This window comes from Rhamphochromis longiceps, linkage group LG4, assembly GCF_057381845.1.
Source record: "Rhamphochromis longiceps isolate RC_006_pf linkage group LG4, R_longiceps_female_GT1.1, whole genome shotgun sequence".
NCBI classification, from domain to species: Eukaryota; Metazoa; Chordata; class Actinopteri; order Cichliformes; family Cichlidae; genus Rhamphochromis; species Rhamphochromis longiceps.
The window spans coordinates 13,523,204-13,540,687 of NC_140560.1; the positions used below are offsets into that span (position 1 = coordinate 13,523,204).

General features: G+C 41.8%; 1 protein-coding gene across 2 annotated transcripts in view; it reads left to right on the forward strand.

The window, feature by feature from the left end:
* The window catches only part of llgl1 (LLGL scribble cell polarity complex component 1), a 41,463-nt gene that overhangs the window by 13,734 nt on the left and 10,245 nt on the right, over nucleotides 1-17,484 (forward strand). For both annotated transcript variants that reach the window (XM_085403379.1, XM_085403378.1), the window contains exons 3-19: nucleotides 5,675-5,756; nucleotides 5,888-6,048; nucleotides 6,205-6,351; nucleotides 9,224-9,386; nucleotides 9,493-9,628; nucleotides 10,468-10,522; nucleotides 10,910-11,064; nucleotides 11,160-11,380; nucleotides 12,018-12,085; nucleotides 13,760-13,937; nucleotides 15,274-15,378; nucleotides 15,642-15,934; nucleotides 16,069-16,219; nucleotides 16,304-16,442; nucleotides 16,611-16,924; nucleotides 17,074-17,265; nucleotides 17,358-17,430. In XM_085403379.1, coding sequence (XP_085259505.1) covers nucleotides 5,675-5,756; nucleotides 5,888-6,048; nucleotides 6,205-6,351; nucleotides 9,224-9,386; nucleotides 9,493-9,628; nucleotides 10,468-10,522; nucleotides 10,910-11,064; nucleotides 11,160-11,380; nucleotides 12,018-12,085; nucleotides 13,760-13,937; nucleotides 15,274-15,378; nucleotides 15,642-15,934; nucleotides 16,069-16,219; nucleotides 16,304-16,442; nucleotides 16,611-16,924; nucleotides 17,074-17,265; nucleotides 17,358-17,430 — 2,633 coding nt within the window. The remainder of the gene's footprint in view (nucleotides 1-5,674; nucleotides 5,757-5,887; nucleotides 6,049-6,204; nucleotides 6,352-9,223; nucleotides 9,387-9,492; nucleotides 9,629-10,467; nucleotides 10,523-10,909; nucleotides 11,065-11,159; nucleotides 11,381-12,017; nucleotides 12,086-13,759; nucleotides 13,938-15,273; nucleotides 15,379-15,641; nucleotides 15,935-16,068; nucleotides 16,220-16,303; nucleotides 16,443-16,610; nucleotides 16,925-17,073; nucleotides 17,266-17,357; nucleotides 17,431-17,484) is intronic.

A 17,484-nucleotide genomic window follows, 5' to 3' on the forward strand; every position in this document is an offset into this window, starting at 1 on the left:
TGTGTGTGTGTGTGTGTGTGTGTGTGTGTGTGTGTACATTATTCCTATAAATGTTTAATCAGTTCCCCTCTGATCACTTTATTCCTGTTGGCATTGCTTTATCTTTTGTCTTGCTGGAAATGAAGGTATTGGATATCAAATTACCTGATGCTTCTGAAGGGATCAGGACTAGAGTTGATGGGGAAATTGAATTCAAACACATTTTAAAGAAACTTTTATTGAAATCAATAATATATGTAGGTTTTTAATATTTTCTTTTCAGCTCACCTGTTTTTTTTGTTTTGTTTTTACCGTCAGTGCTTTGTTTTTTTTTGTTTTTGTTTTTTTTTTAAGTGCGATTTCTCAACATTTTAATGGTCCAGCTCTTCTGAATAATAATCTAACGACATTCCCAATCAGCCTTAGTCACACTTGTGGTTTGTGCTTCTTGACAAACATTTGCATGTTAACAGGCTAAAGTAAGACTATGATCATGGTGAACATTATACCTGCTAGACATCAGAAATTGTGAGCCTGTTAGCTTTTGGCTAGTACTCAGAGGTGCCACCATGCCTGTAGACTCTTATGCTAAAACTTCTTAATGTTTATTTTAAGTTTCGTCATTAATCAGAGTTTACTGGAATGAAGATGACAAAGCTGTGAGCACAGGCACATAGTTGTAGAGGCAGGAAGGGTGACACATTTACTCACTTATTATGACCCCACAGCTTTTGGGGGCTTGTATTATTGGCCAATGAGCAGACCTCTTGGGGGAGGGAGCTTAATTCAGACATGCACATAAACTTTTAATGAGGTCAAAGCAACAGGGTGACATCATCCCTGGGAATCCCTCTACCAGCTGTCTGCTGACACACCAGGAGCAGGAAGTGTGTGTGTGTGTGTACACATTTTTACTTATAAATTTTTCTAACTGCTCCTGATTGATAAACGTTTTTATTCCTGGTTATGTGGTGTTGGGCTGGTTTCTGTCTGAGCTGCTACAGACCAGCCAAAAGTCAAGTCTCTGACAGAGTCCTAAATATTAGTGGTCTTCTTTTTTTTTTTTTTTTTTTTCCCCTCAATGTGCTGACAGCTTTCTTTGCACTCGTTTTTGCGTAGCCAACCTAAATGTGTGGGAGCTGCGAGATTTGTGATGAATGAGCTGTGGTCACCATGACATAGCTGGAATATATGCACAAACCGCTGCTGTCTGTCTGTTTTTCAGTCCCTCTCATCTTTCCCACACAGCTGTGATTTTTCTCCGTTCACTTATTCTCCTGTCGGCTTTTTCACTTTTACCTTTAAGTTACAACAGAGCACTTTTAATTTGTCCCTCGGTAATTTACCTTTCTGTGGAAGCTTATTTCTGCTGCTGGAGGGGAACAAAATGCCATCCATAACTTAAAATTTGGGTATCTCACAAGTTTAATTTAGTAAGATTGACAGAGCTAACACAAAATTCAATCCGGAAGCTTCACAAAGGAAAGCAGATGGAGCAGCATGCACACTCAAAAGCATCAGAGAGCTACCAGTGAACGTGAACAAAGACCAGGATGAGTGTGTTCATGTCAAACTGTTGGGCAGCGAATACTGTCAGCCACCTCCTTGTTACCTGCTTCCAGATGGCAAGGAGATGACATATCTTCATAGACCTTCCTGATTGGGAGAGCTAACTTTAAATTTCAAGTTATTATTTTTTTTCCTCTCCCCATTGGCGGTAATGCGGTTCTGTACCTTTTTGCCATTATTGCTCCTCTTTAGCTCGTGATGCCTACTCTGCTCATTGAATCTGCTTTTAACACAGATGTTGTAATGCAGCAATTCAGTCCTTTTAATATTTTAGCACACATGCTGTTGTGCCACGCACAAATTGACTCACAGCTTTGGCTTAAAAAAAAAAAAAAAAAAAAATCTGCACTGGCAGTTCATGACCCACAAATGAAAGCCCTCCTCACACCTCCACCTCCAGCTGTCTGAGACTTGTTACTGCCGTGTATAAAACACAGGGACAGGAAGTGACAGCACTCAGGAATGCCAGTATAACACCCAGCTTGGTCTCCAGGGGATCGGCGTCGTGAGGGAATGAAAAAGAGGGATTTAAGTTCTTCCTGATGGAAGAAGACAGCTTCCATAAACAAGAGGATGGAACTTACAGTTATGAAAGCTGTAGGAGGATTTTTTTTGTTTTTGTTTTGTTTGTTTTTTGCACCCCCTCGTCTGACAATAGAGCAGTAAAGCAGTGAGAATGATGATGATCGAATATCTGTGACTTTCTTAACAAATTCCTGACTATGGGGATTTGGAGTCCTGGGAATAGGAAGTGAGGGAAAGAAACGTATAAATTAATGTAATTATAATATTGATCTTTTCTTTTTCCTCAGATAAAACAGGAATGTAGAAAACCCGCTGTGCACACAGTAGAATACAAACATGCACTCCCCAGATTTCCTCTTATTTTTCTGCATTTTTAATCCACATTCCTACAGGCTTATGTAAGCAGTGTGCTGAAGTGTGTCGATATTGCTTCCAAGCACCACGTGTGTGTGTATATGTGTGCAGCTTCTAGTGAGGAGTGTGTGTGTGTATGCGCGCTAACTCACAATTTAGTCCTATTTAGTGCAGTTGTCGTCACAGATCTTGAGAGTAATCTTTATTTTATCAGCTCGGCTTCATTTCCTGGGCTAACAAAGGGGTGACTGCGGAGATTGCCGCTGATTACACACACGCTCAGACGTACATATATGTACACAGTGGTGGTTTCAGGCATCTGCGTCATCTGGTTTTGATAATTGCTATGAGCTTTGTTATAGTGTTCTAATTCCACCCCTCTATTACACCTAAACTGTGTGCGTCTAGTTTACAGCTCAGAATTATAGCACTCTGTCCTCTTACTCACTAGTTTTGTTTGTTTGTTTTGTTTTTTTAAATAAAGTGAGATACTTTAAGGTACTCCCCTCTGCCTGCTGGTGTGTACGTGCATCTTTTTTTTTTTTTTTTTTTTTGTGCCGTGATTGTTTTGTGTATTCACATTGTCTTGTAGTATCTGAGGACGCTGAATTTTGTTACAGAATATATGCATCTAAACAGACAGGAGGACACAGACGACTATGTTATGGTCCCCTCTATCTCGTGACCTTTCTGAAAAACTAAAAATATCCACAGTTTGGTTATCTGCTTTTAACAGCACTGGTGTTCCGTACCAGTCATGCATATTTTTAAACCATGATGGGAGTCTAATTGCTTGCCCTGGCAGAGTTGGCGCCACGCTTGGTGCACAGTGTTATACTGATGTGCAGGGAAATGGGAAGGAGTAAAAGAATGATATTTTAAACAGGAATGTTAATTTGGGCATGTGACAGAGAGGCAGATATATCCAGGTTTATGTTTTTAAACCTCTCAAGCTTTGTTTTAGGAGTGTTCTTCTTGTGTATAACTAGCCATTGACTTAAAAAATAAAATGTGCTTTTGCCCGTCTCTCTGCTGAGACCACTCAGTGTCTAATAATTCATGCAAGTTTTTTGCCTGCAGAAATTATATTATGTCTTGCTGCACCAGCTGTGGCCAGAGGCATCTTCTCTATAATGTGATATCTCAGGATACTGAAAAAATGTACTTTTCTGATTTTCTATGAGTTTGAACACGAAAAATAAAATGATGACAATGACACGCCATGGGTTATGTCTTTGTCAGCAAGACGATTGTAAGACTGATGAAATTGCCGTTAAAGGTTCAAATTTTATCCTCCTCCGTTTGAAATGACCATATTTTTGAAAGACCAGGAGCAGCCGGGACCCCCTGGCAATATGTTTGACACTCCTGGTCTAAAAGAAAACATTATACATGGAAAAAGACAAGCCTGGAATGACAAAGAGGTAAAATGCAACTTTACTGACTGGTGGAAGCAGAAAGTTTAGTTTGGATTAAGGTGGAAATAGAGCAGGGCGATATGGCCAAAAATATTTATCACGATATATATTTGAAAATTTGCGATAACGATATAACCGACGATATAATTGATGCGAGACAAAATACAACTCCACAACATTACTAGCGCAAAAAGACAACCTTCCATTTATTTTCACTTAAACAAGAAGCTGGTTTTTATGTACATTAAAGCTTTATAAAAATGTAACAGTGCAAATGCAAATTCCTTGCTGAAAGTTTAACCAAAAGGCATTTCCAGTAGAAATGGGCTGACATATCCTGAGCATAACCATATATAATATCCACTGAAGTTAAAAAGAGGTGCTTTGCAACATTAAACTGCAGTGTGCAGTATGCATTTTTCGGACCATAAGGTGCACGGGATTATAAGGCACATTAAGCGAAACAAAGCAGTCAGATAAATCAAACTTGATTAAACTCATTCTTCTTGCTTCCTCCACTTCTGTACCATTGATTCATTAATGTTGAATTCTCTGGCAGCTGCTCTATTCTCATGTTGCAGTATATTAATGACTAACCTCGTATTGTGGATGGATTATCTCAGTTGTTCTCCTGACTGAAGTTTGGTCCGTTTACAGCATCCTGCCATGCGATTGCATTTGTCTCTAACCATGAAGAACCTTAACGTTAACTTTTATAAGTGGAAAAGTGTTAGTGTTCGTCCTCCAGCTTCACTGTTTATGTTATGCTAACATAGCTGTGTCGCTAGCGATCACGTAGCACATCATTATATACCAGCTAGCCCAACTTCAGTAACCCTACAAACGTCACTGCTGTTTAGTTTCCTGTCTTCATTTATGTTGGAAGTGATAGCAGAGCTGTACGTTTGATTTTTTTCAGAAATCTCTCCGTCAGAACATGCTATATCATGCTTAGGTAACTAGCGAAACTAGCGAGCTAACTTCCGCTAGCTTCCTGCTAACTTCTAACTCCGTTAAATGTAATAACTTTTGTTTTCATGGATGCCTGGAAGTTAAACTTTATAGTTACACCTGGTAAAGCAGCAATGCTGATCGTTTTATTAAAGATGAAAGAATTTAGACAGTTTTTAACGCTCAGTGATGCTGCAGTGTTGTTTGACCTGAAGTATACGGAGTTTAGGACCCAGATTACTCCCAGATTTAAGAGCATCTTAGTCCGACAAATACGACAATAACGACGGCCGCTTGCATGTTCTGCAAAAAAATGTGCTTTGTCGTGTATCTGACGGACAAACACCAAATAAGTTCCACATCACGGAAGTTGCACCATTTTTACAAACCAATTCTGGTTCATCTGTTTCACTCAACAATCGGCCATGTGCGTATGAAAACAAAGGCACTGCGCATGCGCGTTTTACTCCCATTCTATCGCGATATTTCATTTTCCTATCGTTGCCTAACATTATACCGGTATTACCGTGAACGGTATAATATGGCCCAGCCCTAGGTGGAAACTTGTAGTATATGAAGTGTCTTGGTAAGGTGTGCAGCCAGAACAGCCTCAGTGCACGTCTCTGGAGGGATGAAGGACCATTGTTCCAAACATTTATTGATTTGCAGTGAATCTTCTCTTTAAAGGGAGTAGTGGACACAAATTATACAGAAGAACAGAGATTCCCTCCTTCCAATCTTTTTTTTTTTCCCCTCCGTGTCTGTAGCTCTAGACAATAAGTATGCTGCTTTGTGACATCTTAACTTTAGCCCACTGCTCATGCCAGTCTAAATGTCTGAATGCCAAGTTGTGTATTTCTTTAACGGGATACCTGCAGCTATGGGGCGCCTGGTGTGGAGTTCACAGGTCTGCACAATGACACCACTGCTGTCACACAAATCCACTTCCTGCCTGGACAGGTGAGCTCAATTTTCTCCTGAATGTTTAAAAATGTTAAAAAAAAAAAAAACCCTCCAAAACATTAAAAATTAAGTTAAGGTTTCGGCAGTGAGTCATGGCACACATCATATATTAATTCTTTTCTCCCAAGGGTCGTCTGCTGTCACTGTTGGATGACAACACAATCCACCTGTGGGAGCTGGTGGCCGGACCCCTGAGAGAGGTCGGTGGGGTTAAGAAAGAGGGCGTGGTTTCTCTACAGGAAGTGAACACCTACAATCTGCCCGGCAGACCTGGCATCGAGAGCTGCAGGTACACAAGAGTCCTCTTTACAGAAACCTGAATGAAAATTGGGAACTTTTGAAAGTCTGTAATCATGTCTCGCCTTCTTTCACACCCCAACTTGTTGTTGGTTGTGCCTGTTAGAATTTTGAGTATCATAAATTTTCCTAATTTCCTTTCTCTCAGTGCCACTCGGGTGACTGTCCTCCTCTTGCTGAAGTCATGTGACCTCCTCTGCGTTGGAACAGAGGGAGGAGGCGTCTACTTCCTAGAGGTGCCCAGCCTCTCGCTGAAAGATAACCAGACACTGCTCCAGGATCAGATCACACACAGGTGAGATTGTTACACAAAAGGAATTAATACAAAAAAACATGAACAAAGAGACAACCCAAGTACAGATCAAGCAATAAATCTGTGTCTTTTTTTGTTAACTTACACTGTTAAACAAAAGAATCTGGTGGATACAGCAGCTAAGCTGATATTGGAATGGAATACATAGCCTTATTGTCTAACTGTCAACACATGTGGAAGGGTTATATTTTTTATTTTGCAGATATTTATTAGAGAATATGAAATTATCCTTGTAAATAGCTTCACATGCTTAAATCTTTTGACTTTTCTTCACCATCCTTGTTCTCCACTCTTCTCCGTCCTCCATCACAGTGAGCGTTCCTGTAAACATTAAACACTTCAGCTTCCTCCACTCACAGCTCCAGCTGAGCAGCTCACACACATGCGGATACAAATATCCCCACTGACCCTAGCACCAGCAGGCAGGTCAGGTTCACTGGGTTCAGGCTCCATTAAACGCTGTCAGATGTTTTATATATTAATTTATTTAGCTTTTAAAAAAACCCCAAAAAAACCGACAAGTCAAAAATAATTACACACCGTAGTGTGAGTGAGGAGCACTAAAAATGAAGATATGGCTGCTTTTACTTGCAGAATAAAATGATCAAATCAGTCATGACAGTAAAGTTGACCTAACAAAGCAGCCTATTACCTAATTTTGGCTTTGTTCCGGTAACTCACTTGCACAGTTTTTTAACAGACATGTTCTGTGAAGCTTATTAAAAATGTACGTGTGTTTTTTCCCTTCAGCGCTTTTGTTTTCACATAGGAGGTTTGTGTGTGTAGAGTTCATTTGAACAAAGGTAATGTCACATAATGGATTTTTTGTTTGTTTGTTTTAAACCAGTGCAGATTAGAAAACCTTCTTTAATTATGTGTGAGGGTTTTCAGCTTTAATTCTTCATTTTCTGCCATATTATGACAGTGGTTTATATAATATAATATTATTACAGTGGTATTAAATATGGCCAAAGTTGAGCCTCATTTTTGTGGGTTTTTTTTTTTTTTCTTCTTTTGTCTAAGATATCAGAGTGAGGGGAATAACGTTAATATTGGTCCTCTCAGGCTGTGGCTGTGAGCACAGTAGCTCCAACCACCTGCTGATGAAAACCACCTCTATGCTAATAGCAGCCAACCATTAGAATTAGAAAGGTTTAGAGGAAGGGTGGCCTTAAAGAAAAGCTAAAAACGCCTTGTTTCAGACTGGGGGTTGCACCATGATATCAGTTGTAAAGGCTGCAAAGGAACTTGCTAACAAAGCAGTGTTAACTAGATATACAGACACCTGAAAGACGGCTATGTTACTTCAGGGCTGTTATTTGTAAGGTGTTTTTACCCCCTCCCCCTTAATGATGGTGGAGCCTCACTGTGGCAAGCAGTGATGTGAGAGCTCAGCAGTGAACTAGAACAAAACACAGTGAGAGTGGAGCACAAACACCGATCATCACGCACGTAAAGGAATTCAATTGTTATCATAGAAGAAAGGAAATGCAGAATGTTGTATGATATCTGACAGAAAACAAACGTGATTTTTTTTTTGCCTCCCTACATACCACAGACTACTTTGTGGTTCGTGCTTGAGCTTTGCTGTGCTGCCACACTGGCTGTGTATCAGTACTACTGTTGTTTCTTTTTCATTCTGCTGTGACTGTGTGACTGCTTGGCCAAACCCCTCATTAACCAGGCTTGTCGAGGGAAGTAAGCAGAACTGAAGCCTAACGAGGGCGCTGATAAGGCAGGCGTGCGTGCGTGCGTGCGTGCGTGCGTGCGTGTGTGTGTGTGTGTGTGTGTGTGTGTGTGTGAGAGAGTGTGTTTGTGCGCAAAGGAGGGGAGGTTTTAGACAGTAAAGCTTTGTACCAAATGCCAAAACACAGTATTCCGGTTGGGGAAGTGTTTCAACACACACACACACACACACACACACACACACACACACACACACACACACACAAGCGTACACAGGATCATCTCTAGGACTCTATGGCAGGATGCTGGATTCCCTAAAAATACTTATGAACAGGGCGACAGAGACAATGGAATGCTTTGTTGGGAATGTTTCTGCCGCTGTGCTTCCGGAGAGGATCTTCCTCAGTGAAGCCTACAACAGCAGACAGAAGTTATATATGTGTGTGTGTGTACGCTTCACCCGGCGCTGCTGTTCATTGATCCTTGTTTCATCTGCATTAAAGTCCATAAAGCTGCAGTACTTTCTTTCTTTATCACTTCATTTTCTCTCTCTGTCTTGGCTGTTTCGTCTCCTTTCTTCTTCCTTCGCTGAGGGAATCCTCTGACATCTCAAGGGTGTGTCCTGCTCTACATTCCTGCTCTGGCTCAGAGGAATGTCTTGTTCTCAAACTTCAGCAACTTGGGTCTTTGCTCTGTGCTGATTATACATGTTTTAGCACTTTTGCTTTGGGGTGTTTCGGTGCAAAGAACAGCTTTGTGTATTTGCTGCAGTGACTTCAACATTTTGTATAATCTCCTTGCACTGTTTCCGAAACTCTGTTGCGCCGTATGTGTACTGCATTATTTACCCTCTCCCTCCACACACCATAATTTCAGATGATAACAAACACTAAACCAGTTTGAGGATGTAGTTGTTGTTGTTTTGTTTTTCAAACTCAGCTGTTTACTGTGTCTGTACAGTGTAACCAAAACACAGAATTTCTCTCGCATGGAACCAGGTGACTCTGTCCTCTGGTATCTCTCGTGTCATTGGATAATTGTTTCATCAGACAGATGTCTGACCTCGTCAGGATGTGTAGATAAATGTAATTTACAGCCGTGTGGATCACAGTAAAGCGGGAAGCTACAGATGTGGGATAATGGATAATGTTTGTTTTCATTTTCCCAGTCTGCCAGATGACTACAGATGTGGGAAATCTCTGGGGCCGGTGGAAGCTCTTCAGGAACACCCTCAACAGTCAGGGAAGATTCTGATTGGCTACAGCCGAGGCCTGGTGGTCCTGTGGGATCTGAGCATTCGTCACGCTGAGCAGCTCTTCCTGGGCAAACAGGTACCTGTTACAGTTGGTGCTCATTGTTCTTGCTCCCAGTTTTCAGGGTGATGTTATAGCTAGATGACCTGCAGTGATGACTGTGTGTCTATGACCCTCCCCCCAGCAACTGGAGAGTCTGGTATGGGAACGCTCTGGAAACTTATTTGTCTGTTCCCATAACGATGGAGGCTATTCAGTTTGGGCTGTTACCAGTGGCAGCACCTGCAATCACCAGCCAGTGTCCTCCACTATCCCCTACGGTGAGAAATGCACACATGCATACATCACATGTCACACACTCCACACATTTGTATTTCAAGTGTAGGAGTGAAACATTCTCAGGTCTGGAGGACAGAGTGGAACCAGTGATGGACAGTGGACTCCACAGTGATGAGAATAAGTGCTTCAGCTGAGAGCTCGCTGTGGCTCCACACACAGGCTGTGTTAGATGCATTTTTCCCAGTCATGCAAATTGTTTTCAGAATCTTTTTACCTGTCATTTTACATTTCTTTCATGATCATAAACATTTCTAAAGCATTTAACTTTTGTTCAGTAATGAGCTCTAACGTGATAAAACTCTGTTCTGCATCTTAGTTAATTCTCTCTACCACGCTGCAGACGTGTAGAGAATAGATGAAGAGCCACAAACCATATAGAGACTTTTCATGCTTACCCTTTTATTTTTCCTGTAGTAACAGAAGCATTGAAATAAAATGGACTAAAACTTCACTTTAAAGAGAACCTGAGAGAACTTCGCACCTAAATTACTTTGGGTGTGAATGCTGAACTCGTACTTCTATTACAGTTATGAACTCGGAAGAACCCTTCCTGGAAAGTGTTACAGCTTCCTCGAGTTGTGGTGGATTCTGTAATGGTTTTGCTGCTTAAGATTTGATACTATGTTAAGAACAGACCACTACTAGTGCATACACGGTTTCCGTCTGTGTTGGCTGTAAATTATTTAATATTCCCGTGGAGTACCCTGAGTGCTGTCTAACAGACGGCCCCTTTCATTTGCCCTCTCTTGGACTAAAAAGGATCTCTGGTAGCTTTTAATAGTCTTCTTTTTCTTCTTTCTTTTGTAATTGTCTATCACAGGTCCATTTCCCTGTAAAGCCATCAGCAAAATCCTTTGGAGGACAACACAAGCAGGGTGAGTGTTAAACCTCGTTTTGCAACCTTCCTGTTAAAGTGTGTTTGAGTCCTTCTATCAAACAGGTCATTTGGAATCAGCGCTGGCGAATTTTCACTTATGACTGTTTTCTCAGATTCATTTTCATTTTATTTTTATTGGTCTTTTCTTTTGCATCCCTATATTTATGCAATTGCTGATTATTTTCCTAGTTTTGTAAATCTAAAAGGTATAATTTACCACATCATGTAACTATTATCTGTGGTGAGAAAAATACTATTAAAACATAATAAAGAGAGAAGTTAACTTTTTGTTTGCAAGTTAATGTAAAAGAATGCAGTGATGCAGAGTGAAAATAGAAAAAAATTGTGCGGTAGAAAAGTAGCTAATCTGTGTTTCTCACTGTAGTTCTCCAGTGCTTTTATACAGTGGAGGGATGCCCAGAGCCAGTTATGGTGACCGCCACTGTCTAACGATCCAACAGGACAAAGATCACGTCACCCTCGATTTCACATCTCGAGTGATTGATTTCTTCACCGTCCACAGTGTGGAGCAAGAGAGAGGTCAGAATCTGACCTGTGTTAAAGATGGTGTATGTAAGGTAACATTTTCACGAGTATCAATCCTTTATCCCCTGTGTGATCTTTTCTTCTTATAGAGTTTGATGAGCCATCTGCTGTAGTGGTGTTACTAGAAGAAGAACTGGTTGTAATTGACCTCCAGACCCCCGGATGGCCCTCTATGCCCACTCCCTATCTTGCTCCTCTTCACTCGTCAGCCATCACCTGCTCCTGCCACATCTCCAGCGTCCCTCCTAAACTCTGGGAGAGGCTGGTCAACGCTGGCAAAGCACAGCAAAGCCGGCAGCACACACACAGGGTAAGAAGCTCATTGGCACTGTGAATGACAGGATTATTTAGCAAATTGGTTTATACATGGCAGTACGGGATATTCAGTCGCAGGAAATCCGAGATCCTCATAAGAGGCTTAACCTGAAAACACCTTAGACAAAGTCTGACCCATCAGCTGACGTTTTACTTGGATTTATATTAAAATTGCTTGTTTCAAATCTCAAAGGCAAGAACAGTTGTAAATTGATCAGAGGAGGCTATTTGCATGTAAATGGAAGTAATAAGTCACAGGCTCTCAGCCCAGCAATGAGAAGAGGAAGCAATCAGGAATGTAACCATGAGCCACTGGTAGTGTGTGAGCTTTAAGAGCAGGTGTAGACAGTTAAAGGCTTTTCAAAAGCTCTGTGGCTTAGATCGGTTGTGCGATCAGTGGGAGATTAGCAACACACACGGACACACAGCTGTTACGCTCTTCATCATGGCTCTTTGTTTGTCTATGTGAGGCCAAATCAGATTGGCAGATCCTTTATGAGAGTGTGAATCTCTATGGTACATTTTTCTGCTCTAACTTTTAAGACGAGTTCATGAGAAAATATGTTGATGTGAAAAATGATGAGTCCTAGCTTGGTTCAGAATGATTATTTATTTATTGTTTGTGTGTACAGAGCTGGCCGATATGTGGGGGGAAAAATCTGGCACCTCCACCTAAACAACAAGAACTGCTATTGACAGGGTATTTACACACACACACGCACACACACATACACTCTTTGCACATGTCTACCCTGCAAATGAATTCAGGTCTCTTGTTTTTTCCCATAACGTAAATCTGATGCTTTCTAGTAAGATTAGGTCACTAAAAGCAGCGTGAAGAAAGGATATCCTGCATTCAAAAAAATGGTGAAGGGGAAATCCCGTGAAACTGTTGGTGTTGCCAACCGCACACTTGACAGAGCTTGCATTGGCCTAAAGTGCAATAAAAAGAGTTATGTAATAGAAGTGGTTTAAAGACAATTTGAAAACTGAGAATAGCGTGAAAGCAGGAGGAGAATTTTGATGCCGCTGTTAGTTTTGTTAGCAACAAACTGACTGACGTTATCCTTGTTTTTCTCTTTCTTTGTCCTTTGTGTTTCTCTCCATTGTTTAAAGTACAGGAACTTGTTTCCATCACCAAAGATGAGTTAACTAAAAGCAATGGATTGCAGCAGATAAACACTTATATGATTTTAAAAACTTGATGGTCAGAAAGTGACAGGTTTGAATAGCTAGCTAAGAGTATAAATAACTGTTGAAGTGGGTAGTGGATAAATTGGTTAGTGTATCTATTAAACATTTTATATAGCGACCTAAAATTCAGAATTAAAAAGGAAATTATTACTTACAAGTTTGTTTAGCATAGTGACCAGCTGGTCATGCAGAGGTTGAGCTTGCAACACTCTCAACCTCTGGGTAACTTTTTTGGATTGCAATGTGGTTGCACAGGTCGTTGAGAAATAACATGTCTGCAAACCATCATGCTCTGACTGGGACTGACTGCAGTCACTCTCATACAGTTCGGTGAAGGCAATCAAATAAATGCTGACCAATTTACAAGCACGGAAGGATTGCCAACATGTTGCGATCAATTTGATTGTGCATTAATGAGCGCAACTCGTCTGGGCTGCGCTGCTTTGCTGCAGGGTACTCGACTCAGCCAGTTGCCAGCTGGTTGTATTTTGGTTATTTTCATATATAAAAGCAAGTTACTGAGTGCTTGTGTTATTCTGCAACAACTGTACCACTACGTGTGGAGGATTTTCTCTGACTGATTGCAATGTGTTGACAGTCTGTCTGCATTTATAAATTAGATGGTGATTATTTGCAAACTTTTGCCAGTCAGTCTGAGAGTGATTCCAATCGATTCACGTCAGACCACGAGTGCTTCAACTGCCATAGCAGGCAACCTGAAAACTAGCAACTACGTATCCAGCCAGTAAAAGTGGAACAAATTCAGTCATTGAGCAGACACTGATTTTTATTTTTTTATTTTATTTTATTTTTTTCACTAGTGATAATGAGGTTGCCATCTAATTTTTACTGCAGTGTGACTGACCCATGATTTGATTGTCTCTGTATGAACACGGCAACTTATGTAGTCATTTCTATGCCAGTTTTTCCCAGTCAATCGCCACATTATCACGTGATCCCATTCAGTCATAAACTGATGGAATCAGGTGAATCTGCTATCTTATTGCCTTTTTATTGCTGTCTTGATGCACCAACATCACTTTGAACATGGCACCTGACTAGCTGGACATAATAGACTAATAGTTTAAACTGGTCACTAGCTGTTATAGATGGCTGTTAAAGGGAGCAGTTGTTGAATTTTCTGTGATTGTTATTTATTTTAAATCTGTTGTGATTACAGCCATGAGGATGGCACGGTGCGATTCTGGGATGCTTCGGGTGTCGCCCTCACTCCGCTGTACAAACTCAGCACAGCCAACGTCTTCCACACCGACTGCGACCCTAGCGATGACCCGCAGGACCCCAGCAACGACCCCGATATGCAGCAAGAGGAGGAAGAATGGCCTCCGTTCAGGAAGGTGAGAAGCAATGAGGCTTTTCACGAAAGGAGGTGAAATGGACATAAATATAAGTCTCTCCTCAGAGTTCAGACACAGGGTCTGGTTTTACAAGCTGAGGGAATAAAAGCAATCTGTCTTTCGCACACATGCAGCCCTGTAATGCTGCATCTGTGGCCCTAATTTTCTGATTGTTTTCATGTGTTTGGATTTGAGACTGACCCACCCCATTGTTCCTCTTATTAAAACTCGACTCCAGCGTAAACCGCAGTCTGTTTCTGGTTTAATGGACAGTTTTCTGTGCAGAAATACATTCAAATGAAGTGATTCACAGTCTGGAGGCAGAATTTTGTGTCAAGGGGAATCTAGCTGAGCTGTTTGGCTTCATTAGTCAGGAAACGGAGACGGGAGATTTTAAAGAAACGGTTTCTACAGTCAGAAATGTTTCTCAGTGCTCGGGCATGTGATCAGGATAAGAGCACATTATATCTGGGATTTGATATGAATGGAGAAAAAAAATAGAGGCATCACACCAGTAGAAAATAGATGAAGTATTTGTACATGCTGATAGACAGAATGGCAAGTTCCTTCTGCTCACTTCTTTTCGTCCTCTTCGCTCTTTAACTGCCTTACAAACACATCTCCTCGTGTATCCTGTGGTAACAGAGCTGCATGTTCAGGAATGTGGCCCTCATATGGGATGAAGAGCCTTTCCCTTTTTTCTCCTCTGTAATGAAAACCAGACCCATCATCCCACTCTTTCTGCTGTGTGTGTGTGTGACAAGCTTCTCTTACTCCTTGTTTTGCTAAGACAAAACTCCAATGTGAGAGGGATTCCTACTGTGTGCGTGTGTGACGGACAGATTAATGCGCATTTGCAGAGACTGTCAGGGTAAAGTAGGGACTGTCCTGGCATTTGGTTGATAGTAAGAGGAGAGAGGCCTTTAAAGGAGGAGGAAACCATCAGGAGGGCATTTTGGCATTAAACTAAATTTGTAATTGGGCCATTAAGACAAAATGTTTTACACTGATGATGCAGTTTTTACAAGTTTCCAAAAAAGGTCTGCTTGTGAAGTCAGGTAGAGTTTATAAGATAATTTCTGACATAGGTACATTTCATTAACTGATTTGCAGCTCACTACCTAGCACTTTTCCATGGGGATATTTATGATGAACTTGAAGTGTGTGGGAAGTAATCTTCAGTGTAACTTTGCGTGGCTTAGTGTCACTCACTGCATAGTTCAGTTTTGCTTTGATCATCTAGAAAGGCACAGTATTCAAAATGGTTTAATGTTAACAACTTACAAGAAAGTGGTTTTATATTCAAATGAATTAAATCCAATGTGTGTGTGTTTAGGTGGGCTGTTTTGACCCCTACAGTGACGACCCCAGGCTTGGCATCCAGAAGATAAGTCTGTGCAAGTACAGCAACAAGCTGGTGGTGGCCGGAACCGCCGGACAGGTGAAGATCAAAAACACACTGTCACAAGTTATTAAAAAAAATAAAACCAACATTAAGTAAGTTTGTTTCATTAATTATATCATAGAAAAACTGAAATCTAATTTTAGTCATTTTCCAAGTGTTTGCTTATAGGGCCTTGTGTGATTGTTGGTTTATTTCTTTTTATTATTGTGAATTGGGGATATGTAAACAAAACTGAATTGCTTGAAAAAAAAAAAAAAAAAACCCCAAAATGAGCCACGGTGTTTCTTTACTGTTTCTAGGTGATCGTGCTGGGTCTGAGTGATGAGCGTTCGGACCACTTGGTCGATGTGTCAGTGGTTGATCTGCTGTACGACAGGGAGGGCTTCACCTGGAAGGGCCACGACAGGCTGGAACCGCGCTCTAAACCCGCACCTTTCCCCCCGGGTTTTCAGCCGCTGGTGGTGGTGCAGTGCTTGCCCCCGGCCTCTGTGACGGCAGTGGCACTGCATGCCGAGTGGAACCTGATCGCCTTTGGGACGAGTCATGGTTTTGGCCTTTTTGACTACCACAGACGAAATGCTGTGCTGGCAAGGTTAGGCGCACACAGTCATGTGATTTGTATTCTTTGGTTAGTATTTTTGGCATAATGAAGATCTACTTAGTCCCTGCTTAACCCATTTTCCCGCTGTCTTTACATTCATTCTGGTGCTCTTTATGCTCTCCTAGGTGTACCTTACACCCTAATGACTCCTTAGCAATGGAGGGTCCCCTGTCAAGAGTCAAGTCCTTGAAGAAGTCCCTACGACAGAGCTTCAGACGCATCCGCAAAAGCAGGGTTTCAGGAAAGAAACGCACCATCACTACGCCCACCAGCAAGGTGAGAGACTGTGTGTCTGAGAGTAAACTGTCCAAAAAGAACACTGTCTATACTATTTATACTATGTATTGTATGTGTGTATAGGTTCAAGAGGCAAATGCTGCTCTAGCGGAGCAGGAGGAAGTAGCTCCGGTGCAGAGGCGGATAGAGCCGCGGTCAGCAGATGACTCGCTCTCTGGAGTGGTCCGGTGTGTCTGCTTTGCAGACACATTTCTACGTGATGGTGCGTTTACTTACTTTTCAACATATTTCCACTCTGTCTTTACTTCATTCACTTTTTCTTAAACTGTTTGAACTGCATTTGTTTGTTGGAGAAAATGTCAGGATTGAGCTAAGGAAGGTTGTCGTTTATCGTTTGTGCCGCGCTAACAACACGCTCGGTCTTACTTAGGTACACACCACGGCCCCACGCTATGGGCAGGCACCAACTCGGGCAGTGTGTACGCCTACGCTCTGGAGGTGCCCGGTGTGGGTTCGGGGCGAGTGTGTGAGCGTGGCGGTGCGAGTGAGAGCAGTGTGTGCGTGGAGGCAGTGCTGGGTAAAGAGATTCAGCTGATGCACAGAGCGCCTGTGGTGTCGATCTGCGTGCTGGACGGTCGGGGGAAACCTTTACCAGACCCGTACGAAGCCTCTCAAGACCTCGCCATCGCGCCTGATATGACCAACGCTCACTCTGTCCTGATCGCTTCGGAGGAGCAGCTCAAGGTATCGTCTGGAAACAACATCACAAAGTCTGTATTTACATTTTTATCGTCATTTTTTTTAAGTTTGTAATGGATCTGGGCTTAAAACGTGGTCTGTTACTTGTATATTGTTTTAAATCGTACCTTTCTTCCTCCTCTGCTTAATTCCAGGTGTTCTCTCTTCCCAAAGTCAGCGCTAAGACTAAGTTTAAGCTGACTGCACATGAAGGCTGTCGGGTGAGGAAGGTTGCCATGGTGGTCTTCAGCTCCACAGCTCAGGAGGATTACAGCGAACACACACTCGTCTGTCTGACCAACCTCGGGGACATGCACCTCTTTAGTATTCCTGCCCTCCGACCACAGGTGCAGCCTCAGGGTTTGATCAAGAGCTTGACAGCAGCGTGTGCTTTCAAATGTGTTTTTGTGAGTCATAACTGTGTTTTATGTGTCCTCAGGTGCGTTATGACTGCATCCGTAAGGAAGACATCAGTGGCATTGCATCATGTGTCTTTACCAGGAATGGACAGGGTGAGAAGAATATGCTTGAATTTAAAGTGAAAGAAGTTATTTCAAGACACCTAA